Source organism: Gossypium raimondii, chromosome 3 (genome assembly GCF_025698545.1).
Source record: "Gossypium raimondii isolate GPD5lz chromosome 3, ASM2569854v1, whole genome shotgun sequence".
Classification (NCBI taxonomy): domain Eukaryota; kingdom Viridiplantae; phylum Streptophyta; class Magnoliopsida; order Malvales; family Malvaceae; genus Gossypium; species Gossypium raimondii.
In genome coordinates this window covers 55,355,773-55,382,628 of record NC_068567.1, presented here as the reverse complement: position 1 = coordinate 55,382,628, position 26,856 = coordinate 55,355,773, and the positions used below count along the sequence as shown (strand labels likewise).

At 31.8% G+C, this 26,856-nt stretch overlaps 1 protein-coding gene and 1 long non-coding RNA gene across 3 annotated transcripts; both read left to right on the top strand.

Moving 5' to 3' along the window:
• The first annotated feature begins 4,919 nt into the window (after window positions 1-4,919).
• LOC105794789 (BAG family molecular chaperone regulator 6) lies at window positions 4,920-6,373 on the top strand. The gene has a single exon (XM_012624111.2). It carries the CDS (start codon window positions 5,226-5,228, stop codon window positions 6,216-6,218), a length of 993 nt encoding a protein of 330 aa, XP_012479565.1. The 5' UTR covers window positions 4,920-5,225; the 3' UTR covers window positions 6,219-6,373.
• Window positions 6,374-11,896: 5,523 nt separating this feature from the next.
• On the top strand, window positions 11,897-19,351 carry LOC105794791 (uncharacterized). Of its 2 annotated transcripts, XR_008194554.1 has the most exons (6): window positions 11,897-12,095; window positions 13,204-13,295; window positions 13,948-14,011; window positions 14,132-14,213; window positions 18,230-18,310; window positions 19,030-19,351. It is a non-coding gene; the product is annotated as an uncharacterized LOC105794791 (long non-coding RNA). The 2 variants fall into 2 exon arrangements; XR_008194555.1 differs by lacking the exon at window positions 18,230-18,310.
• The last annotated feature ends 7,505 nt before the right edge of the window (window positions 19,352-26,856 follow it).

Below are 26,856 nucleotides of genomic sequence, written 5' to 3'. Positions count from 1 at the left end.
TGGTCCGCCACGGAACTTCATAACCATCATATGGCGTAGTCGAATTAAGCTGCACATTATTCGAAACAGGGTTAGTAGCAGGAAGCCCAACACCATCATTCGGCCCAAAGCCATCAATTGGCCCAAACTTGCTAGTAATTCCACCATTAGGCCCTCCACCATTCGGCCCACTTGTTTGTGGCCTATACACATGATTCTCAAAATTCGGCCTGACCCCTCCACCATTCGGCCCAAACGTGTGTGGCCTATACGCATGGTTCTCAACTCCTGACCTAGGCCCACCACCAATCGGCCCTGCATACTGACCACAAAAGTTATTAAAACCATCAGCACAATAATTTTGACCAAGTGGAAAGCTATTTTGACCATAGCCATAATGATTTTGACCAGACTCAGCATTATATTGACTAGGGCCATAGTCAGGTTGACCAAGATTCGAAAACCTAGGCCGTGTATTTAGTGTTGAAGACCAGCCACGATCCCCGGATTCACGAGAGGGCGGCATCGAAAACTGCATCAGAGACGCCTCGTCACGGTGGTACCGATAGTAGCAGCGCTGAGCAACGTGACCGAACCTAGAGCAGATCTGACATTGGAGACGTGGTCGGAAGTTCCTTCCACGTCCGCGCACACCCGAATGGCCCCCGCGCGTCACGCCATCCGTGACCGTTACCGATGAATCTTCCACCAGATTCGCACTATACACGGCTTCCTGATCCGACGGAACATGACGATTTTCACACTCAATCAAAGCATCCACCAGCCGCTGAAATGGAAGAGGATTCGTGGACAACGACGCAGAGAAGACCACACCTTCGAACTCAGACGGAAGACCTGCAAGCATCACCGCCGTCCGTTCCGCCACTGAAATGGAAGATCCAGACGCTTCTAGGTGAGCACAAATACTCTTTAACTTGGCAACGTAATCGTGGATCGTGTAACACCCCTTACCCGTATTCCTTAACGGAACAGAGTATGAGGTATTACTAGATTTTTTTTAAAAAAAAATTCGGCAGCATTTCTGCTTATTTTTACATAAAACCTCCTGCAATATCTCAAACACAATTTCAATATTCCCAAGCAAATTCAGTTGTATAATCATACACAATTTAAACATTAATAAACACCACAATTTAAACCGAATCATAACATATATATATACATAGTTACTCCATATTACATAAAGTCGTCTATACATGCCATATTTCCGGAATACTAGTTGCAAAATACCCAAACGTTGATGATAGTGTGGATGATTGTCTGACTCCGTCCAAGTTCCGGGTTGATGGATATCACTATAATCAAGGGGAAAATGAAAACGAGTAAGCATATAGCTTATTAAGTAAACATATGACAAATAAATAAATTTCTCACATGATTCCACCATAAAACAATTTTAGTCACAAATTAAATCTATTGTTTGTTCAATTTCCAGCAAACTGTTTTTCTGCATCATGGTTACCAATTTATTTTTATCTGGAGCTACAGGGATCGAAATTGAATTCCGTAAATTTTCCCCAAAACTAGATTCATATACCTTTGCACCATAAAATTTTCAGAATTTTTGGTCTGGCCAATTATTACAGTTTATTCATTGAATCTTCCCCTGTTTCACTACCCGACAGTCCTGACCTCCCCTTACTAAAATTCACATAACTCTCTGTAAAAATTTCAAACAATGTTCTCGTTTGTTTCTATTAAAAATAGACTCAATAAGGAATCCAAGCATATAAATTTCAAGCCATAACTACTTTTGTAAAATTTTTGGTGATTTTCCAAAGTTGGAACAGGGGATTTCGAAATCAATCCAGCCCTGTTTCAATAAAATTCAAATATCCCCAAATATACAACTCTTTTGATTACTATGTTTCTTTCATATAAAATTAGACACATTCAGATTCAATTTCATATATCATTCAGCCTCTAATTAATTTTCCACCATTTATGGTGATTTTTCAAAGTTGCCCAACTGCTGTTGTTCAAAACAGTTTTGTGTTTACATTGTTTCTTTTGTACTTTTGATATTTCCTCCTATCACATACATGGGTTGATTAAATATCAAACCCAACATTCCTCCCATAAACTCGTCCACCATATACATATGTTCACCTTCCCAATTTACTCGTTGAACACTCGAAATGTTAACCGTTATCGGTGGATTCAGCACTTAGCAACCACCAATGAATCGGGGAATCAGCACACAGCAACCCCTTGGGGGAATCAGCACTTAGCAACCACCAATGAATAGGGGAATCAGCACTTAGCAACCCCTCGGGGGAATCAGCACTTAGCAACCCCCTCTCACATTTAAAATACGGTGGAATCAGCACTTAGCAACCACCAATAATTAGGGGAATCAGCACTTAGCAACCCCTGGGAATCAGACTTAGCAACCCCTTTCACATTTAAAATACGGTGGGATCAGCACTTAGCAACCACCAATGAATCGGGAATCAGCACACAACAACCCTTTATATGCAATATGCTCCGCCTATTAAGTGTTCAACCAAAACCGTGTTTTACCACACCTTACCACCTTTCCCAATTTAACAACATTTTTAGAATTTTGCCAAACATTTATTCTATGTTCAATTAAATCTCAACTTATATTGAACGATATCCAAATAATGCATTAAATCACATGTTTACTTACCTCGGTGCAAAATATCGTAATTTTGCACTTTACTCCACTATCTTTTCTTTTCCTCGTTTGAGGTAATCTTCTCGTCTTTCTTGATCTATAATAGCAAAATTAACTCATTTAATGTTCACATTTATTAAAATAATCCTCCACCCAAATTTTTGAAAAATTACAATTTTGCCCCCAAACTTTTGCATATTTACATTTTTTCCCCAAGGCTCGGAAATCAAACTTCATCTCATATTCTTATGTTTTATGACATGCTGAACACTTTTCCCTTCTATGGCAACATCAAATTCTCACTCTAACATGTACTTATGAACATTAGGTATTTTTACCGATTATGTCAATTTACCCGTTTTCGTTTAAAATCGCTTAGCTAAAGTTGTTTAACATAATTTCTAGCTTCATATTCCACCATAAAACAGCAAAATAAACACTTTTCACCTATGGGTATTTTTCCAAATATAAACTCTAACACGAATTATTGCTAGAATAAGCTAAATTAAGCTACCGATATCTCAAAAACGTAAAGAACATTAAAAACGGGGCTTGGAATCACTTACTATCGAGCTTGGAAGCTTGAAAACCCTAACTATGGCTTCCCCCCTTGCTGATTTCGTCCTAATGAAGAAGATGATGATTTTTGTCATCTTTTTCCCATTTTATTCTTTTTATTACCAAATGACTAAAATGCCCCCACTTAAAAAAAATCTATTTCACCCATTTCTTATGTCTATTTTTGTCCATCAACCACTAATGGTCTAATTACCACATAAGGACCCCCAACTTATAATTTCATAACAATTAGACACTTCTAACCTGTAGAACTCAACTTTTGCACTTTTTACAATTTAGTCCTTTTGACTAAATTGAGTGCCCAAACATTGAAATTTTCGAACGAAATTTTTACGAAAATTTTCCGTGAAATTATAGACCATAAAAATATAAGAATAACCATATTTTCCCTCGTCGGATTTGTGGTCCCGAAACCACTATTCGGACTAGGCCCAGAATCGGGCTGTTACAGATCGACAGACTCCCTTTCTTGAGGGAGTGAAGTTCATGACGCAACCTTGACTGTCGAAGATCGTATCGGCTGTGAACATCGCCAAAGTCGTGGTCCATACCTCAGATGCCGATTGCACATCCATAAAAGATGACAAAATAGGTGAGCTTATGGTGGAGAGAAGCCACGAAGTGAGGAGGTTGTCCTGTTGTTGAAACACAGATGCCGCCGGATTGAGTACAAGAGCACCGTCCGATGCTTGCACAAATCTCGACGGCGCAGATATAGATCCATCAAGAAAACCAAACAAATCATATCCGTTAACAATAAATCGAACCTGTTGCTTCCACTGAAGAAACATCCCTTCTTCAAGTTTCACAACCTCATGCCGAGGGAATGAGTTCACCACTCGATCAGCAGCAAAGACCGAGCCATTCAATTCAACAGAGTCTGAGGCAACAGAATTTGTCGTGGCCATGATTAAGAACGCCTAGCGACTGATACCATGAAAGAAACTAGGTAAAAATAGAGAAGATTGTAGAACAAATCTATTTTCAATTTAATTCTTTTTGTTTACTTAATCCAATCACAAGCCAAATGAATATATTTATAGGAAGAAAATAACTTCCTTGCTTAACTACTTAGCTAACAACTCAGCTGACCTTAACTGCCTGTTATAATTAAGCAAGGAAGTTATTTTCTTCCTATAAATATATTCATTTGGCTTGTGATTGGATTAAGTAAACAGAAAGAATTAAATTGAAAATAGATTTGCTCTAAAAAAAAAAAAAGCTAAGTAGTTAAGCAAGGAGGTTATTTTCTTCCTATAAATATATTCATTTGGCTTGTGATTGGATTAAGTAAAGAAAGAATTAAATTGAAAATAGATTTGTTCTACAATCTTCTCTATTTTTACCTAGTTTCTTTCAAACACCAACTAAGAATTGAAAACAAAATAATGATAAATAATTATATTAATTTAATATTCTTAATATGATGTATTTTATGTTTAAATTTCGTTTTACTCAAAATTTAATTTAATTTAATTTAATTTTAATATCATACATATTTGATGTATTACTATTAATTAGTTCGAAATCATATTTTTTATTATTTACGGTATATTATTTTTACACGAGTGATAAGATTTTTTATATTTTTTTTAATTTTTAAATAAATAACCTAAAGTAATATTAACTTAAAATGGATAAATAAAATGGAAAATTTAACTCATTCAAACAAACAGGCGCAACTGCCGATGTGGGAGCGGTCAAATAGAAGAATCGAGAAGGACCCAAAACCTCAGCTGCTCCTCCACCAAAAAGAAAAAATCTCACCCGCTTATCATAGAAGGAACAATGAAAAACTCTGACCAGAATGTTCCAGCAACTTCCAGATCCGACCTTTTTCCTTCTGGATCCCTGGAATTAAATATCCCATGTTCTCCTATATATTTCTTTGCCTCCTCATTGTCTTATCAACACATCTCAAAAAGTTTCTCCCAATTTTACGTTTAATCACCAGGTGTTAAACAAGCAACAAGAAAATTCTGTCAATTCCATCAAAAGCCGACTAATGGACTTCCCTTTTGCCCAAAATCCATGGGATTCGTCGTTTCGCCCTCACTATGGGAGAAGCTTTAGAGGGATCCCGGTTAAGGTCATGCCCGAGGCGTCGCAGCCTCAGTCTCTTAAGCCCAAGATGGTATCCATCCCCGTCCACTTCGTTGGTTCGGAGCGGGGCAGGTCCGACTCAGCAATCAAGATCCAGAAGGTGTTTCGGGGATTTCTGGTAAGAAAAAACGTGAAGAAGATCATGGCAATAAGGGAGCAAGTGAATGACATCGAGCGTAGTGTTTCCAAGACAGAGACAGCGGATTTGATTCGGAATGATCCAAAGCAGAGATTGAAAGTGAACGAGAATCTAATGAGCTTGCTTTTCAAATTGGATTCTGTTGAAGGAGTGGATTCGTGTGTTAGGGATTTCAGGAAATCCGTTATTAAAAAGGCGATTGCGTTACAAGAGATGGTTGACGCCATTATTTCTGGTGACCAGTCCTTGGATTCCGGCAATAATGCGGAAGTAATTGACCAAAATCAAGGTATTATCCATTTTTCTGATAACTGCAATCAAACTTTAGAGTCAGAAAATCATGAGGAAGCAACAGAAGATGTAGAATGTGTGCTTAATTTGAGTGAAGCGGAAGGAACTGTTGCTGTTGCGGTCCAAGGGAATGAGGAGGAGAGTAGCAATGAGAGTCAAAGTGATTCGTTTGCCAATCACGAGGTAGAAGGCGAAAATGGAACGTGGCAGCCTGATAACGGGAAGGAAGGCGTGGAGGAAAGGAGAAAGGAGATGTTAGAGAGGATAACGGAGGAGAATGAGAAGATGGTGAGGATGATGGAGACATTGTCTGAGAGGAACGAAATGCAAACTCGGATGTTGAGTGCGTTGACTCAAAGGGTGGAGCAGCTAGAGAAAGCATTCTTGTGTGACAACTTGAGGAGAAAGAAAAGGAGAAATGATGAGAAATCACAGGATATCAAAAAATGTGGAGGGAAGAGATAGATAACTTTCCTAGGAATTGGTTCTGTCCTGTAAGCAATCATTCAATATAATGCAGGCTTTCATTCCATGTCTTCATCTTAAAAATGATAAGAAAATATTTTCTTTAATGGAGTAACAAGATGCAAATCGAGTTTTGCTTCTTCACGTTGCAGCAATTCAGAAATACCTATTACTTACAATCTCGTATCTTTTTGGGTAAGCTCTTCTAATTGTCTTTGCTACCTATGAACCTCCTTAATCTTTTCGGCAGCAATTTAAACAACGTACAGAAAATCGTAATTGATATGAAATCAGGGATGGCTAAGGAATTATGATGATAAAATTTACATCTTTGAGAAAAATATTTCAGTTCTTTAACGCAATGAAAAACAAAGTAAAAATTCATATGAAAGATTTTCCAACATTCTACTAGCATTCATAAAGAGCGAGCAAGTTAGAGAAGAGTGGGTAACTTCGTCGGAGGGCATCACACCCAATCCTCGAGTCAAGTCTCATATAAGGTTTTTTCTCACCATCCATTCATAGATATGTTTACAAGTCGGATCAAGTTTTGTCGGATCAAGTTTTGGTTTTATAAAAAAGTTACTTAAAAAATAATAATAAAATATTTTTATTTAAATTTATTTATAAATATAAATATTATTTATTATTTATTATTTTAATTAGTAAAATAGGTCAAAGCAAATCAAGATTAAAAATCTAAATCTAAATTTGGCCTAATTAAATCAGTCGATCGACTTTAGCAAACCGTTTAACTCATGAACATCTCAAGCAGAATATCCTTTTTGGGGTAAATTAAATCCAACTTTATAAAAAGGAGAATACTTTTTATCCCTAAACTTGACAATTAAATATATTTTAATAATTGTACATTTTAATTCACTTTGCATCTAAATTTAGCAACTAAATTCATTTTGGTCTCTGAACATAAAAAATATAAAAATTTAATGATGTGGCACTCTAAGAGCTAGTTTGGATGAGCGGTGTGTTTACCTCCGGTGACGTTAAAAACAGTAATGGCGGTGAGATTAGTTACTGTAGCGGTGAGATTGGATACTGTAGCGGTGAGATTAGAAACAATGGTGGAGTGTGTGTTTGGATTCAAACGTAGCTGTAGCGGTGAGGTGAGAATCAAAAATGACTATTAAGGACATCAGATTAGAATTGATATATAATAGAAGTTTTTAAAATTATTTTACTTTTTAAAAATTATTAAAATATGTGAATTTATAAATTCATTTAATAAAATATTAAAATGTATCTTCCAATATTTTAATGAATTATATAATTAATTTAAATTATTTATTAGATAAAATGATAATTATTTTAATTTTTATAGTTAAATATTTTTATAACAATGATAAATATTATTTTCACAAATAGTAACATTATACTTGGATCAAATTTTGAAGTATCTAAACGGATGATTTTTAATTAAAAAAATATAGTAACATAAGACATAACAAGTTTCATTATTACTAGAAATTAGGTTATGATACAAAATGTTTTTACAAATATGGATTCATTAAACTAGTTGCAATGGTTTCCCTTAACATCGTGATTTCAAGGTCACTTTCTCTGTTAGAAGAACTCGATTCACCTCTGTCAAACTGGCTTGAAGAGACTGACATGTCGGGTATATTCTCAAATTCTTGAAAATCCTCATCATTTGACCAAGCATGTCTTCGAATGTAATTATGCAAAACCATTGATGTAAGAACTATTAAAATTTGCTTGTCGAATGAATAACTTAGAATGTCTCTTAATATTGTCCATTTTTTTTCCACACTCCAAATGTTCGTTCAATCACAGAGCGTAACGAAGAATAGGCATGATTAAAGATTTCTTTTTTTACAGATACTTGATGATTACCTCGACGAAAATCAGGTAAATGATATCGTTCCCCCTATATGGACCTAGAAAACCTGTCATTTGTGGATATCCTGAATCCACAAGATAATATTTTCCTACAAAAAGTAAAACATAATATCAAGTTTAAAAATAAATTAAAATTTTAATATTTTTATGTAAAAGTAATTAAAAATTAAAGTTCAACTTTGGTGGAGGTGTGGAAACTTTAACTCTTGCTTTCTAAGTGCTTGCAAAAAAATTCTACTATCATGTGCTGTTCCTTCCCAACCAGGAACTGTAAAAATAAAGCACATGTTGAAGTCACAAATTGCCATAATATTTTGAGTTGGTTCACCTTTCCGTTCGATATAAGGTATTTGACAAGAAGGCGAAATGCATGCTTTTATGTGTGTTCCATCTATGGCCCCAATACAATCCTTTAAAATAAATACAAGTAATGAGATAAAAGTTAGAAATAATTTATGCTTTAAAAATATAAAGATTGTGTAAATTTTACCTTAAAGTGAGGCCAATATCTTGTATCATGTCGAATATGGTTCGGTACTTCCTCGAATTGACCTTCAATGGGTTTAATCGTGTCTATTCCCATTCGAGCAAATATATGCAACATATCAGTAAAAATTCTACTAACAGTTTCCCCAGATCGTTGAAATCGCTCTGTTGCATTTGAATTTGATTCTCTATTTCCAAGAATGTACAATGATAATGCTAACTTCTCCATCGCCGATACTTTCCCATTCTTTAAGCCATAATTTGTTTGCAAATCATGCAACAAGCTGTGAAATATATTTTTTGGCATCCTAAAACTAATTATGCAACGATCATCGTGCCCATTTAATACTTCGTCCACCCACATTTGACCTGTATAATTTGAATCCATACGCAGTTGCATAGTGAAATAAGTTTCATGGTGTACCAATACACTGCTTAACACATATTCTTCCTCTTCGTGATAATTGTTGTGCTCAACTTGGGTAACAATTGTGGCTATTCTTCGTTGAGCTTCTTTACTTAATTCAGAGGTATTATAATTCATATCAAAACTATTATACATATTGTTAAATTCATCCATAACCTGAAAAAGTAATCAAATGAAAATAAATTAATATTTCTTGACATTCTATACAACACAGAAACTTGATTAAAAGCATAGCATAAAAATATCAAATAAAAAAAGTATCATACATTAGTTTTACATATAAAAAAAGTAGTATAGTTATATTACAATAATAATTCTAAGGAGCTTATGGAGGAGGTGGTTGATGGTATGGTTGGAAGGGAAATGAGGATGTTGCTACCAAGGACGAAAATGATGCAATTGGATTTTGTTCAGCATACTCACATCGAAGCCGCCAAACCCTATCATCTGGATCTAAGTTCAAAAACACTTCTCGATTCACCGGTATTTGGAACATTTTGGTGGCAAAATAGTACAATTCATCTTTTTTTGGAATTTCATCTCCCAAAGCACGCAAAGCATCCATTGCATTTGAAATAGTATATTGAGAGTGAGGAAAAATAATTTCATTCACTGACTTCCTTGGACTAGCCATACTCTCACACAATTTCTCAATCTGAGTAGTTAATGTATTTCTTGATGATTTTCTACTTGAACTTGATTTTTTTTCCTTTACCGTGTACATCCCCAAATGTTTGCTTTCTTCGATTAGGAATTTCATGAGAAGGGTTTGATGGTACCTCATCAGGAGGAATACCTTTATTCTCGTTACTATGTTCATCTGAATCACCAAAACCCTCATTAGGTGCATTATCTCCCATAGGAACCCCACTTGGAAGAACACCAGATGAAGGTGCCCATGCGTTCTCTCCAGTGGCTACAATACCAGCAAACATTTGCCACATTAACTCATTCAATCGTGGTTCAATTCCTTTCTTCTTAAATCTTTTAAAATCAGGATTTTCCTACGTAACGTGTTAAATGTTAAATGTTATACTAAGATTTTTATAATTGTAAATTATTAATTTCAATAAACTTTATGTATTAAAATAATGATAAAGTTAACACTAACCTGTATTTTTGTAGCCCACCATTCTTCCGTAGCATCGACCGTCTTTTTAGATGGACACCATCCAATACCTGTAGATTCCTTAAGCAACTCCCTCCATAACCTCCATTCCTTTTTTAATGTATCCCACTTATTTTTCAATTGAGGTTTTCCATAATTTTTTTGTGTTTTTGCTTGAAAAAGAGCAATGACATTTTCCCATCCTTTTGAGTTTAGATGAGTTGTCGGTCTATTACCAGCATTGACTTCATTCACACAAAGCTCACAAAATATCAACGTCAGCTCATCACCCCAAACAACTTTTGTTGCTAAGGTACTATCTCCCTCCAAAAAATTTCGTGTCTTTACCATCTATTATTATTTTGATTTTAAATGTCAACCGACATAAAACCATAAATATATAATTAGATATAATAATATACTTTCATAAAAAATAAGAACAATACGTCGCGAATGGATGAAAGCCATAAGATGAACACTAAAGAAAAAATTCTCAAAGATCTATGGTAAACAATAATGAGGATATGAAAAGCTATTTTTTTTTTGTAAGCAAGAAGATTATGCAATCGATTTGTTCATCTTTAAAGCTTTACTTGAACTATTGTTTTCTTTATTCATCTTTAAAGCTTTACTTGAACTATTTTTTTCTTTTCACTTTAGTCATCTATGGTAGAGCTGCATGAATTTTACTTTTTTTGGCTTGAAATTCTCTTCTTTATAATTTTTTTCGTTTAAATTTGGTTGTGTTTATTTTTTATTTTTTGCTTAAAAATAGAGTCTTTGATTCAACTGGTTCAAGTTCTCTGCACATTTGGGGTTGTTCTATATCTTCACAAGAAAGGTAATTCCCTAATTTGTTTAACAAATCCCATAATTTTTTATTATCATGATTTAAGTTCAAAATTAGTATCTTTCAAGAAAAATATTGGATCTTCATGCTTCAAGTAATTCGAATAAACCGAATACACTACATATATTTTTTATTTTTAAAATACACTACATATATTTTTATTTTTAAAATACACTACATATATTTTATTTTTAAAATACACTATATATATTTTTATTTTAAAATACACTACATATATTTTTTATTTTAAAATACACTACATATATTTTTTTATTTTTAAAATACACTACATATATTTTTTATTTTTAAAATACACTACATATATTTTTATTTTTAAAATACACTACATATATATATTTTTATTTTAAAATACACTACATATATTTTTTATTTTAAAATACACTACATATATTTTTATTTTTAAAATACACTACATATATATATTTTTATTTTTAAAATACACTACATATATTTTTATTTTTAAAATACACTACATATATTTTTTATTTTAAAATACACTACATATATTTTTTTATTTTAAAATACAATACATATATATTTTTATTTTAAAATACACTACATATATTTTTTATTTTAAAATACACTACATATATATTTTTTATTTTAAAATAAACTACATATTTTTTTAAAATACACTACATATATTTTTTATTTTTAAAATACACTACATATATTTTTTATTATTTTTAAAATACACTACATATATTTTTTATTTTTAAAATACAATACATATATTTTTATTTTAAAATACACTACATATATTTTTATTTTTAAAATAAACTACATATATTTTTTTTATTTTTAAAATACACTACATATATTTTTTATTTTAAAAATACACTACATATATTTTTTATTTTTAAAATACACTACATATATATTTTTATTTTTAAAATACACAAATACAATGCAATTTCTCCATTCCCATCTCCCTTCTTCCATCGATTCCCCTCTTCCACCGTGCCCTCCTCCCATTTCCCCTCTTCCACCGATCAAAGTCCCAAACCATTTTTTTTTTTAGCTTTTGCTCAAATGTGTAAATCTAGATTCACCTTGTGATCTCTTTGGATCAACAACTTCCACACCCTTTATCACTACTACACTCAGGTACATTGAACAGTCCTCTTTTTTCCCTGAATCTGTAGATTTCCTTTCTTCTTTCTTTACTGTTCATTGGGTTTTTCCCCCTTCATGCATAAAAGTTGCATTTTCCCTTTTCCAAGCTCTGTGCTTTCTTGATTTTTTTTATCAAGAAAGTTGGCTTCTTGATGAGGGATTGCAATTTTTATTCCTTTATTTTATTTTTCCTGGGTGCTGTTAAGTTGGGAGGAAGATTACTTATAATGTGCATTATCTCTGACTTGGTTACTGATTTTTGGTTCTTTCTTAGGCTATTATTGCAGTTTTTATTTTTATTTTGTTTTGTTTTTTCTATGTGAATAAAATCTTGATTTTAAGCTGATAACTTTGTGGTGCATAAATTATCACTTCTACTTCACTCAAATACTTCCTTTCTTTCTTTTTTTCCCACTGTTCTCTTCATCTTTTTTTCCTGTTCAACTGCTTTTGATGTTTTCTTAGAAAGCTCACATCAGCCAATTAACCTTAATGCAAATGAAAATGGCTTCTGTGCTGAGCTGCTATTCAGGATTGGAGTAAATAATTTAGCTTGATGGTGCCTAAAACAAGGCTTTTATACAAGATGCTAACATGAAATTTATGTATTTTAAGCTTTTTTCAACGTTGTTGTCTTACAATTGCTCCTATCATATTTTAGATTAGCTCTCTTTTCTACCTGTATTCTTGTGCAAAGGGCACTCCAACTTTTTCAGTGTTATAATATGTTCAATTTTGATTTACATTTTAATCATAAATTGTGGTACGGTGAAGTTTGGTTCTTTCAATGATGCTTTTGTCTTATAATTTACCGAGATTCTTTGCTCAGAATTTTAACATCTAGACAGATAGTACATTTTCCGTTTGTTAGACATTACTGTATATTCTTTTGCATCTCTACCTTTTGAGAATGATTCATGAATATTGATTTCCCTGACTTTATTACTTGGAAGTCAAACACATTTTTAACATGGAGCAATATGAGGTATTACAGCAAATAGTTTGATCAAAATTGTCGATAAGTTATCAGAACATATGATGAGGTCTTTCGGAATCGAGGCAGTAGGATTGTTGAGTTTGTGGTTTTGCTTTGGATCAGGTGTCTTAGCTCGCTTTGTTGTGGAGTGGGAATCGGGTAAAGAAGGTTGCACAATGCATGTGTCTCCTGATCAACTTTGGCCTCATACCAAGGTTCGGTTTTTTTCTTGTTTTTTTCCCTCTTTCTTTTAAAATAATTTCCTCAATTCTTTTCTCATACTATTTTACCATGACTTTATGTTCCTTAGTATCATTTGTCAGCCACTTTGTTTCTTCAACATTTCTTTTCTTATGTCATATTAAAAATTTCATGGATTAAGATGCTATGTTGGCTCATTTTGCTACTTGGTATGGTATAATTTATTTCTTGAATTTTTTAGAATTACTTGTGCCATGGTGGTTTACTTCTATGCTCGGGTAAAATCTTTTATACCTTTGTTAGCTTTTGTTTTTTTTTTTAAGATTTGAGGATTCTCAGCACATATAGGTCAATTTTTTCATCCTTTTTCTTTTTATGCTTTACTTCATTCAAGTACTTCGGCAAACTCATAGATTTTACATGTTCTATAATTTTTGTTAACATCATTAGAAAAACTGAAATGCATCACTGCAATTGTTAAGGTGTATTCTGTTAATATGTTCTATTATTTCTGTCTCGTTGCTTAAGACCTGGTATGTTGAAGTTATCTCCATTCCTTATTTTCTGGCAGATTTGTTAGTGGAAATTATAGGTTGTAATGACTTTTTGTAGTTCTTTTACTTGATTTATTTTCCATTCATCTTTCTAAAGGACTTAATAATGCAGGTATTTTTCAGCTTTTGGATTTGTGCATAAGATTACTACCTTTGAGAAGACAGTTGGATTTCAGGTCAATGAATTAAATCTCCTTCTTCCTAGATTAATTGGTTTGCAATTTTTATCATTTATAGCTTGTTTGCAGTTTTTGATCTGTTTAATTACTTGACTAGTGTTCTTTGTTTATATATAGTCAAGGATATATATATTGAATGGAGACTGATGCTATTGAAGTAGGGGAGACTCCATTTGACTCCTATCCTAGTTCCTTTGAGGTACTATTTTCGAGTTCCTTTCACTTTTTTCTATTCTAACTTTGAATCTATTGTATAATTTGATCGTTATCGGGAATAATTACATGTATTTGTTTGTGTTTTTTCTTTGCTTAAGCAAGTGTTAAAAGCCTTGAAAATTTGGTTTGTGCCCTACAAGCTTTAAGTTATAATGTTTTTGAGTTTAGATGTTTAGGTAATTTCATTGTGTATGACTTAAAATTATAGTTAGTAAGAATATTACTAAATAGTGTGTAAAGCATGCTAAATTATAGGTCCAAAGATCAAAAGATAAAATGTTGCTGCCTATGGGATAAGGTCAGTATATCATTTAGAACCAGACTACTCAAAAGAAAAACAATAACAATAACAACAATAATAACAGTGAGTGACAGCAAACCATCTCACCCTGAAGGAAGAACAACACTTTTTAACCAACCATCCAATGTTGCAAACAATCTGCACAAAGCCATTGCCTCCAATTAGGTAAAAACATCCATCCTTTTACTTTTAATAAAGAATTTAGCTTCGAGGAAAAACTGTTTTAAAGAATAAATATACCTTGCATCACTATCTGATTACTATCCGTGATTGCACTAATTAATGTAGACTTCCCCTGTTAATTGAGAAAAAGGGTAAATGTTGAGCATGAGAAAATAGAGGGAAAAAACACAAGATATCTCTAACTTGTTAGTTTGATTGAAGAAAAAAAAATCCTAAGCTCCCACAAATGAGAACAAAGCAAAAAAGAGGGGAGAAACCAGCAAAAATGAGGGACAAACCAGTAAGAAAAAGGGAGAAACTGTTGTTTTGTTCCCAAATCTGAAAATAAATAAGATTGGGAAAGAAATTAGTTTAACATCTAAGGATAAAATGGTAAATTAATAAATTAAAGTAAGTGTATTATTGTCTTCTAAAATGTCTCGCTTGACTACACCTAATCGAGCTTTTACCACCGGTCGACTTTAAGGTTGTCTAGTGCGTGAGAACTCCTCACTGTGCTGCAAGGCAACACATCCAAAGGCTGTCCAAAGTCCAGTCCAGTGTAGTGAGATTGATAATAAAGGGGAAAAAATTCAACGCACTATACTGCGTTGGCATCCAAAGGAGCCCTAATATTGTATCACATCATCACTTAAAAATTAAAAAATATATATAATTTCAAGTGATGACATGGTATAATCTTATAGTGTTACATACAATACTCAAATAACCAAACCAACAGTTAAATCGATCAGCCCATTGGTTTTCGATGCAATCGTTTTGATTGTTCAACTGCTAGATTGATAATAACTAAATAATTAATTAAATTTTTTTAAAAAATCTATTAAATTGGTTCAACATGTTTAATTATTATTTTTGTCCCAGTTTTTTGTTTTTATCGATTTCGAGCAATTTTCGAGTTAGTCTGTTCAACCACTTTGTTTGGATAGTATATCGATCGGTTCTTGATTTTATCAGTCCTACCAACCAATTCAGTCATGTTCCAAGAACACTGGTCGCATCATCAAATCTTGACAGAATCTAAGTTCAGGAATCAAAATGGATCTAGTTGCCAAGTTTAGTTACCAAAGTGAACAAGTGAACAAAAAAAAAAGTATACGTATCAAAGTGGACTTAGTTGTCAAATTCAATGGCCAAAATTATATTATCCCTTACAAGAACTAAGAAAAAGCATGACCACATTGTCAACAATTTTCATAGGCACTCAAGGAAATTTGGTGAGATCATTTTAATTTGTTATTTGAATTTTTTTTCTCATTGAATTCTTGTTGTTCTTGGACTTATTTGTAAAAACATAAGGACAAGAGGGATAGATGTGACTGCAAAATTAATTCTTGGACTATACTTAGTTAAATTTTTCCTTGTTTTTTTTTTTGCTTTTATTTTTCTTCTTTTTTGTGTCGTAAGTACCACACTTTAATAGAACGAGTTGTTGATGCTTCAAAAAGAGCAAAGAATGGGTCAACTTCAATGTACATTTTTTTCCACACTTAAATAGGGAAGTTTCGTAATTCTTCATTTAATTTTGGAACATTGAAGGCGATGTTCGATTTAACTGTAAGGGAGTCGAGTCAGTTTCATACCGGTATGTACAGATTACTCTCTGGATAGATTACTGAATTGTACTTATCTGAGATTGTACGATTACACGGTGTACCGTTGTCTATTATCTCTGATAAAGATCCGAGATTCACATCAAAATTCTGGAAGAAATTACAAGAAGTTCTGGGAACGAAGTTGAATTTCAGTATAGCTTTTCATCCTCAGACTGACGGTCAGCCCGAAAGAGTTATACAGATACTTGAGGATATGTTGCGTTGTTGCATACTTGAATTTGAAGGTAACTGGGAGAAACACTTGCCTCTGATTGAATTTGCATATAACAATAGCTTCCAAACGAGTTTGAAAATGGCTCTATACGAAGCTTTATATGGTCTTAAATGTCAGACACCATTATACTGGATAGAATTGAGTGAGAAAAAGATTCACGGGGCTGAATTGGTCAGAGAAACCGAAGAAAAAGTGAAAGTGATTCGAGACAGTTCAAAGCAGCTTCGGATAGACAGAAATCATACGCAGATTTGAAACGTAAAGAAGTAGAGTTTTAGATCAGAGATCGAGTATTCTTGAAAGTGTCATTGTGGAAGAAAATTTTCCGTTTCGGCCGTAAAAGAAAGTTAAGTCCGCAATTCATCGGGCCGTAAGAAATTGTTGTAAGAATAGGGTCTGTAGCATATCGACTATCATTACCGTCTGAACTTGAAAAGATACATAATATTTTTCATGTTTCGATGCTACATCGATATCGATCTGATCCATTACAAATGATCTCTCCCGTTGATGTGGAAATACAGTCAGCTTTATCGTATAACGAAGAACTGGTCAAAATTTTGGACCGAGAAATCAAAGAATTGAGAAATAAATGTATAGCACTTGTGAAGGTTCTTTGGCATAAACACGGGATAAAGGAAGCTACGTGGGAACCCGAGGAAGCTATGCGAAAATAGTACCCTAATCTGTTTACCGGTAAGAATTTTGGGGACGAAAATCCCTATAGGGTGGAGAGTTGTAATATCCCGTTTTTGAGTCTGATCGGAACAATGGTTTTGGGACCACTTAACCGAGTCAAAATATTTATTTTATTATTTTAATAAGTTTTACAGCATGAAAGAATTACTGTGTGAAAATTTCGTAAAGAAATTTTACCGATTAAATGGTTAATTCGGTAAAAAGGACTAAATCGCATAACGCGTAAAATATGAGTTCTATTAGTTAAATGATTTAAATGACTATAGAATTAATAGTAGGAGTCCTTGCATGGTAAATATACCATGAGTGATATGGATGGAAGGTTATGGGCTATAAAATGTGATTTCCATGTTGACTTTATAAGGTTAATTTTGTAAAATGGTATTTAAGTTAAAATTAATTAAAACAAAAATGGCATAATGGTTCATTCATCTTATTCATGCTGTTTTTAACAAGAGAAAGAAGTAATTTTAGGGCTTTTGCATTCATTCAAGCATAGATTATCAATTAAGGCACGGTTTTCGTCCCGTTTTTAATGATTTCTACGTTTTTGAGCTCGTTACAGCTTAATCTAGCTAGCTCGTGCCTTAATTTCTGAAATTATTGATGATTTTGAAATATTCTATTGTTGAATACATGTGTATTTTGAAGTTTCTTGCTAGATTATTGATGGTTGTTAATAGATATACAAGTTTTATAAAGAGAATTTTGACAAAAATGAGCATTAAGGATTAAATTGCAAAAGATAGAAATTTTGTGGTTAAAAAAGTGAATAAATGAAAGATATGGGTTTGTATGGAATACATGAGTATTGAACTAAGTATAAGTATAAAGAAATTTTGTATATTTTGTGATTTTGTGAATTAGGGACTAAAGTGTCAAAATGTGAAAATATGAGGGTTATTTTGTAAAAAGGCCAAAATATATGTATATGGATTGAATTGAATGATTTGGTGAATAAATGGGTTAAATTTGAATTTATATAGATCAAGATAAACAAATACCGAAACTTGATCGGGGGAAACAAAAGTTAGACGGGTAGACAAAAGTATCCGAGCAAATACGAGGTAAGTTCGTATAATTAGAATCGAACTTGTTATATATTTTAAATGGTTGAATTGAATATTTGTATGAATGTGTATTGAAATATTAAATTGAATTTCCTATTAGTTAATTACTCCGAATAAGTACCGAGTCCCGTTTGAATAGTAGAAAGTCGTAGGATACAAGTGACATGTCACTAGGGTTATCATTTGGTCGAGCTCCGGCATTTGTTGCGGACTCACCACAGCTTGTATGAGCTTACCGTTTCAGCTCTACAGAGCTTACCGTTCAGCTCGATAGAGCTTACCGTTTACCAGCTTAGGAAAAGCATACCGATCATGGCTCGAAAGAGCGTAAGTGATGATGAATTGATGGATTTCTGATCTATACACTTAGTGTGTATCACCCGAGTATCCCTTGATATTTTCGTAGGTTCAACGGGTGTTATACCGATATGTTTTGTAAAGATTATATAATATAAGAGTTATATGATTTATATGAATTGAGGAATGAATTTGGATGTCAAAAGAATGTTATATGTTTGGTTTCATTCTTATGAAAGGATAAATATATAGATGTAAAATGACTAATTTGTGAATGGTGATGTGAATAGGCTTTGTGGACAAATGAGTTGGTTTTAATTGCTTTAATGCTTAAATGTTAAATTGGTAAGTTTAATGTTATATTATACGGGCTTACTAAGTTTAATGCTTATTCCGTTCATTTTTCATATGTCTTATAGATTTCAGAAGCTAGCTCGATTTCGGACGAGGTCGGAGACTTGCTATCACACTATCCAGACGATATTGGGTACTTTTGGAACTTATGTAAATATGGCATGTATAAGCTAGTTTATAAGTTGAATTATATGGTCACTTATGTTAGTGAATGTGGTATGAATTTTGGGTTTGATCAGGCTATGAGATATGGCTTGAGTTGGAAATGTTTGGTTTGCTATGGAAGCATTATGTGTTATGTTCATTTTGCGGTGAATTTGATAAATGGTATTTTGACATAAATGAGGTGTAATTATGGATATGTTAGTAAGAATGGTGTTTTGGTTATATGACTTAGTTGAGTAATGATATGAATGTCTTATAAATTAGTTCAAGTTGATAAGCTTAATACATAGCATATATGTTTGTGGTGTTTGATCATATGTTTCGGCAATGAGAAACGCTAAATATGATTTTTATAACTTGGCTTGGTTTGAAGTGAAATGATGAGTCTGTATTGAATGTGAATTGATTAGTTAGGTATGGTTTCAATTGGTAAATAATGATCTTTTAATTAGTAGGTTTTGTTTGCTAAATGGATGAAAACAAATTGACTTTATAAGTGACGTTTTGGCATAATACAAAGCATATGAAATTAGTATGATTCTTGTGGTTAATTTTGCTACCCGAATTGATAAGAAACAAATTGGTCTTGTGTGTGTGACATTTTTTTGGTATGTGGTATATTTTGTGAAATTGGCATGTCTTGATTCGGCATTTCTATTTGTGATATGACTATTTTTTTTATCAAATGAGAAGCGATTAGATTGATTATTAATGAAATTTGGTCTTTTGGTAATACTTGTTTGTGTTTAAAATTTTGTCTATTATGCTGTATGAAAACGAATAAATTGAGCTAATTTCCGCAAGTTGATAACATGCAAATTTGTTAATGAATTTGCTTAGTCATATGTTGGTAATGGTATTCATAAATGGTTTTGTTTTACCGTGTCAGGAGCATGTATAAAGTTCATAAAATATTAGGTTCGATCATGTAGTATTATTATTAAGGTTGCGCATGTGATTGCTTATTAATTAGTATAATATGTTCGAATGTTTTAATTATGCATTAGTACAAAAGCTAGGAAATGATATATTAGATATTCACTTGATATATATATTCGTTATATGAATTGAATGATATATGCTTGATTATGTTTTCGAATATTGAAATTATATAGCGTGCGAACATAGCTTTGATTTATGCAAATTGGTTCAAAATATTTGGATGAGACAAGGATATTGATGTGATTGAATTGTAAAGCACAGTTGTTCATGAATTATAGGTAATTAAGTATGAATAATTATATTCGGTCATGTTTTTCATATGTCCAAATAATAATAATAATATGATAAATGACTGTGCGGAACTGTGTTATGTCCGGTAATGCCTTGTAACCCTAACCCAGAGATGGATACGGGTTAAGGGTGTTACAGCATGAATTTTTAATTTTTTTCATGTTTTTTTTATTTTTTTTATTTTACAATATTTGTATGAGGCATGTAGTTTGCATGAAATCTTAACTCGATGAGATGTTGAAATATTTTTATATGTCTTTGAGAAGTGTTAATATGTTGTGATGAATGTTTTTGAAACTTGTATGTTGACTTTATATAAAATTTGTAACAGAAATTTATGTTGTTAGGATGTTTGCTAGAACTATAGATGCTCCATATGATATTAATTCACCACTCTTCTCTATTGATATGCCCTTTATAATGAGTTTTAGAATTTTCGAGAGAATAATTTTGCTTGAAGCATGCCTATAAAGAATGATTAAGGTGAAATTTTGAATTCTTTCGAGCTTGAGTATTTAACTATATATTTATGGATGTGCTTAATTGAATAGTCTTGATAATAAACATGATAATCGATTACTCGCTATCTACTTCATGAGCTTTGAAAAAAACTAGTGACCCAACTAAGTAACAGAGGAAAGGTGCTTAGTTGTCATTATCTTCGTGTTAAAAGGTTTAGTGTTTCCTAGCCATTGATGTACATGTAAGTAAAGTCAAAGACTATTTAGGTTTGATTAACCGAGTAATTTGGGGTAGGTGCTTGGGTTGTGATCTACACTCGCGTTGAAAGGTAATCCTCCTAAATTCAAAAAGAAAAAAAATTATATATATACTTCGAATTAATTGTACTATTACTTTAATTGTATTTCGATCTCATGCTTATTAATATAAGAGAAAAGTAAGCTTAATTGCATTATTACTCGAATCGTGTTTCAATCTCATGTTTTTTAATAAAATTTTATGGTGAAATTGAAAGAAAAGAAGTTCAATACTTCATGCTCAATTGAAATTTTGGATTTTGGAGACCTAGTGACTTTTGGAAGCGTGATGAAGTTTGAAAACATCCTCTTGATTTTTTAACATCTTTTATACATTGCATATTGTTAGGAAAGACAACCACACATGAGCACAAAGATCTATTATTTCTAATTCTTCCTAATTGTATAAATTGTTGTTATTACTATGTTTTGTTTAGCATATAAAATTTCGATTGTATCCATGAAAACATGTTTACTTGTTCCATTGGTATATACGATATTTCAATTGTCGGTTAAAGTTAAGTATTTATTTAGGTTACATTTATTTATGAGGACAAGCATGGTTCAAGTGTGGGAGAATTTGATAAGTGCGTAATTTGTCAATTTATTTGTGATATTTCTCCACTTGAATTAGATTGTTGATAGATTGACAAAATCAACTCATTTTCTACTAGTCTAGACAATTTATTCGATGGATAAATATGTCAAATTGTATATTAATGAAATAGTGATACTTCATGGAGTGTCGTCATCTATCATCTCTGATAAGGATCCACAATTTACTTTAAGATTTTAGGAGAAATTACATGAAGCGTTGGGTACCCAATTGAATTTTAGTATTGTCCGAGCAGGTAATCCAGATTTTGGAGGATATTGTAACACCCCTATACCAAACCATATTGCCAGGTCAAGATATTGGGATTCTATATTTTTTTCCGAAGCAACGACAGTCAAATTCTTTTGGTTATGAATACTTATTTAATCAATTTGATCAATTTAAGCTTTTGATATGCCTTAGTATTATTTCTGAGTCTTATACGATTTTATTATAGCCTTTAAAATAGTATAAATTAAGAGGAATAGGGACTAAAGTGAAGGTTCTCAAAATTTAGAAGTGACGTCGCGACATCGGGGTTCCTCGTCACAACGTCACAAACTAACTTACGTTGTCGTGATGTAGTTCCTTCGTCATCGCAATGAGAATCCTATTTCCCATGTTTTACCATATTTCAAATTTTTAACATCCAAGTCCTTTTTCAAAGATCAAATTTCAATCAATTCAACTCATTTCACATATCATTCACATTTACCCATTTTTAATATCAAGTCCGCATAATAACCATGATACTCAATCAAAGACAACAAAGCTATAAAAATTAACACAATTATCAAAGTTTTACAAATAAGTCCATTAGAAGACTTACACTTGCAAATACAATTTACTCTTTCTACATACCATAACTATTGCCACCATATACCAATCAATTTATTAATTAGGACTACCTTAATTAATTTTTTAATCATCACTCATTTAGTACCTTAACAATATATTTGACCTTCTCTTATGTATTAGCAAATCCATTATTTGCAACAACTTCTTAGCAATATCACTCTTCTATCATTTTTCCCTCCTCCTCTCCATTCCACTTCCTAAATGTTTATATGTGTGTGTGTGTGTATGAATCTTTGGCTCTTAACATATCATGCTTATATGTAACATTAATTAATGTTTCTCTAGTTACACACATACTCTTATCAAGGTTATACATTTAAGTGACAGACACTAATTTTTTTATATCTCGGTCTATAAAATTTGAAATAAAGATCCACTTGTTGCGTTTGAAACTAGACTCAATGAGATTTATACCATAAAAATTTAAGAATTTTTACTTAAGTCAATTAATATAGTTTTTCTTCAAATCTTCCTCTATTTTGTCGCTAGACACTCTAACCATTCTTTACTAAAAATAAATATCTTTCAAGACAAATATCATATTATGTTTCGTTTGTTTCCTTTAAAATAGACTCATTAATATTTTAGGCATATAAATTTCATCTCCTAAACATTTTTAAAATTTATAATGATTTTTCAAAGTTAGAACAAGGAACCAAATCATTCGACCTTTTCCCATAAAATATAGTATATCTCATAATCTAAAATTCTATTTCTTACACTATTTTTCTATGAAAACTAGAGTCAATAAAATTTAATTTTATGTTTTATTGAACCTCTAAATAGATATTCACAATTTTGGTGAAATTTCAAATTTGGACCACCGTTGTCGTTCGTAAATTGTTTTAATGCTAATTTTACTCTTTCATGGTTCTTTGTATTAACTTTTATTTAGACATACATAATCATTATACTTTTAATTATTGTCCAATTTAATCATTAAAACTCACTTATCATTAGCATATAGTTTTATCATAATTTTTCTTATTTCAATTATAAATTTTACAAGTTTGCAATTTAATCCCTAACATCATAAAAATTCATTATCTACCTTAACATCAATTTATAATCAATTCACTAACACTCAACATTCCATTTAACCTTCCTAACACAACACTTTATTTCATACATAAACTTTTCTACACTTTACAATTTAGTCCTTATTATAAAAATATTAAAGTAACTTGAAATTTTCCCACACATTCACTTTTTATATCACCACAATTTCATTGCACTTCATTTGTATTCTCTTTTCAACATTCAATTTCACATAACCTATTTTTTAATTTATAATTTAGTCCATTTTTCTACTACTTCAATATACCAATTTAATTTCCATACATAATATTTGCACATTCACAATTAATTCAACTAATTTAGCATACTCTATACTTGATTAAAATTAAATAAAAAAAATCTTGAAGTACTTATCTTGTCTATTTAATTTCCTCACTTTTCCACCACTTTCTCCATTTTCACTTCCAATTTCTTTCTTCCAAGATGATATTCTAACTTTCTAGTGTCTTTACTTCACTTCTCCTTTGGATGACTTTGGAAATTTTCAAAGCATTTGGGAGAAAAAGTGGGATTTCATGCTAAAAGACCAAATTGTATTGTAATGAAAATCCCGTTTCATGTCATAATTTCAATCTAATGGCCAAAATTTCTTCTCAATTTTCAATTTGATCCTATGGTCCATATTTTGCCAAAAATCATGATATTTTCTGATAATTATCTAATTTAAGAAATGACATTTTACCCTTCATATTTCTTTAAAATTTCATCCTTGATTCACTACTCTCTTTTGGTAAAATTGAAATTTAGTCCCTCATATTTTTTCATTTATTCAATTTGGTTCATGCATAGCAATTTCATGTCATAAGAAATTAGGTTATTTTCAATTTTAGTCCTTCAACTTTTTATTTTTATACCTTAACCCTTCAATTTTGAATAATTGATCTTGAACCTCAAAACCCTTTACATATTTACGATTTAATCCTTACTTTAATTTAGTTTATCGCAACATACTTTTCAATTTAACTTTCTTTGATACTCATCAACATTCTCTTTTATCACTTTCATTTTCTTATTTTATTTTATCGAGAAATTAATTGTACACTATCTCGATTTATAATTGCTTTTAAAAATAAAAATTTTAGGGTGTTACAAGTATGTTGAAAAGTTGCATTATTGAATTTGAAGGAAGTTGGGAGAGATATTTGCCATTAGTGAAGTTCAGTTATAATAATAGTTACCATACGAAGCATTATATGGACGAAAGTGTAGAACTCCTATTTGTTGGACTGAGTTGAGCGAGAATAAGTAGTCAGGTCGAACTTGATTAGGGCAACCTAAGAGAAAGTGAAGTTGATTAGAGATCGGCTAAAGGCAGCTTCGATAGACAGAAATTGTATGACGATTTAAAGAGAATGGATATTGAATATAATGTGGGAGAAAAAGTATTTTTGAAAGTCTCCTCATGGAAGAAAGTTCATCGATTTTGGAGGAAATAAAAGTTGAGCCCGAGATTTATAGGACCATATGAAATTTTGGAGCGTATTGGTCCAGTAGCTTACCGGTTGGCCTTACCATCTGAATTGGATAGGATTCATAATGTTTTTCGTGTGTCAATGTTGCGATGATATCAATTCGATCCTTCACATGTGGTTACACCAGAAAATATTGAAGTTTCAGCTGGATTTGACATGTGAAGAGGAATCGATTAAGATTCTTGTTGGAGAAGTTAAAGAGCTTAAAAATAAACGAGTTCCTTTAATAAAAGTGCTATAGAAACATCACAGCATTGAGAAGGAAACATGTGAAATTGAGGAGATAATAAGGCAACAATATCTGCAATTATTTGGTGTCGGGTAAATTTCGAGGACGAAATTTTATTTTAAGGGGGATAATGTAACATCCCTAACATTCCCCAAGAAGTGAACAATGTCAATTTGGGTTGACACGTGTTCAAAACTTTTAGAGTGGATAGAATAGAATTATTAATATTAGTGGGGAAGGTAATTGGATATTATAAGTAATTAAAAAAGACTTTTGAATTTAGGGGATTAATTTAAAGAATGGATTAGACTGTAAAAGAGTGAGAAGTGTTGGGTCAGAGTGTAAAGTTAGGAAATAGGGAAAAAACTAGATTAAATGAATACGAAAAAAGAGCAAGGACTTGGAATGTGATTTGTCCATTAAAATACAAAAGGAGTGTATGATATTGGAAGTAGATGGGCATTATACATGTGGCATGGAGATGATTGGAAATTTATTAATTTAATATTAAAAAAGAAAAAAAGACAAAGTCAACACTTTGTCATCATCATTTTCTTCTCACAAGCTTCTCTTCCACGTCTCTTTCTCGCTAACCTTGCCAAATTTTGTTTTTATTTCATTTTAGTCCTTTTTTCCATTTTTAACCTTTTCACCAAACTTAAACTCAAAAAATTCTTCATATAATGTTAGCAAAATTAAGAGGACAAATTCATAGTGAGCATATCATCTTGCAAACCTAGCTAATATCTATTTTTGGAGGAGAAAGAAAAAATGAAGAAAATTTAGGGATTTTGGAAAAGTTTAGGTAAGAATGATAAGTTTCTTTGAAAGGATATCATGTTTATTTCATCATAATACATGGAAATAGCATATGATTTTTTATTTTGATATTGAACATTGTATATGTGTTGTGTAATGAAGAGAATGAGAAGATGAGTGAACATCCAATTGGTGATAAAAGTAAAAGATAACAAAAGAGTGAAGGAAGGAAAAGGGATTATTTCAAGTAAGTTTTGTTGTAAGTATATCAAGAATTTTATTTTACCTACTTTAAACCCTAAATAAGAGTATGATAAATTGGTCTAGTAATATTCATGAAATATGTTTGTAGTTGAAAATGATGAAGTGTATTTTGGAAATTATTTGAAAGTAAGATGGTATTAAGATAATTAACGTAAAGTGTATGTGTAGTGAAATTGAGAAAATGACTAAATTGCAAAATGTGTAAAAATTGGATAGATGAATTAGATATTGACATGGAATAATTTAGTGAAAATGTTGAAAGTTGGCATAATAGATGTCAAGTGAAATTGATGATTGATTGATTCTATTTGGATAAGGACTAAATTGTAAAAATAATGAAATTTGAATTGATTTTTTTAATGAAGAAATGTAAATAAATTGTATAATTTAAGTGCCTAAGTAGACAAAAGGAGAACTAGTAGGATATAAATGGCATGTCATTAGGAAAGTGATTAAGCGCGCAAGTGATAGTGGCACTACAG

What these genes read in the sequence shown, in the direction of transcription:
- LOC105794789 (XM_012624111.2), top strand. Translation starts at nt 5,226, where the DNA reads ATGGACTTCCCTTTTGCCCAAAATCCATGGGATTCGTCGTTTCGCCCT.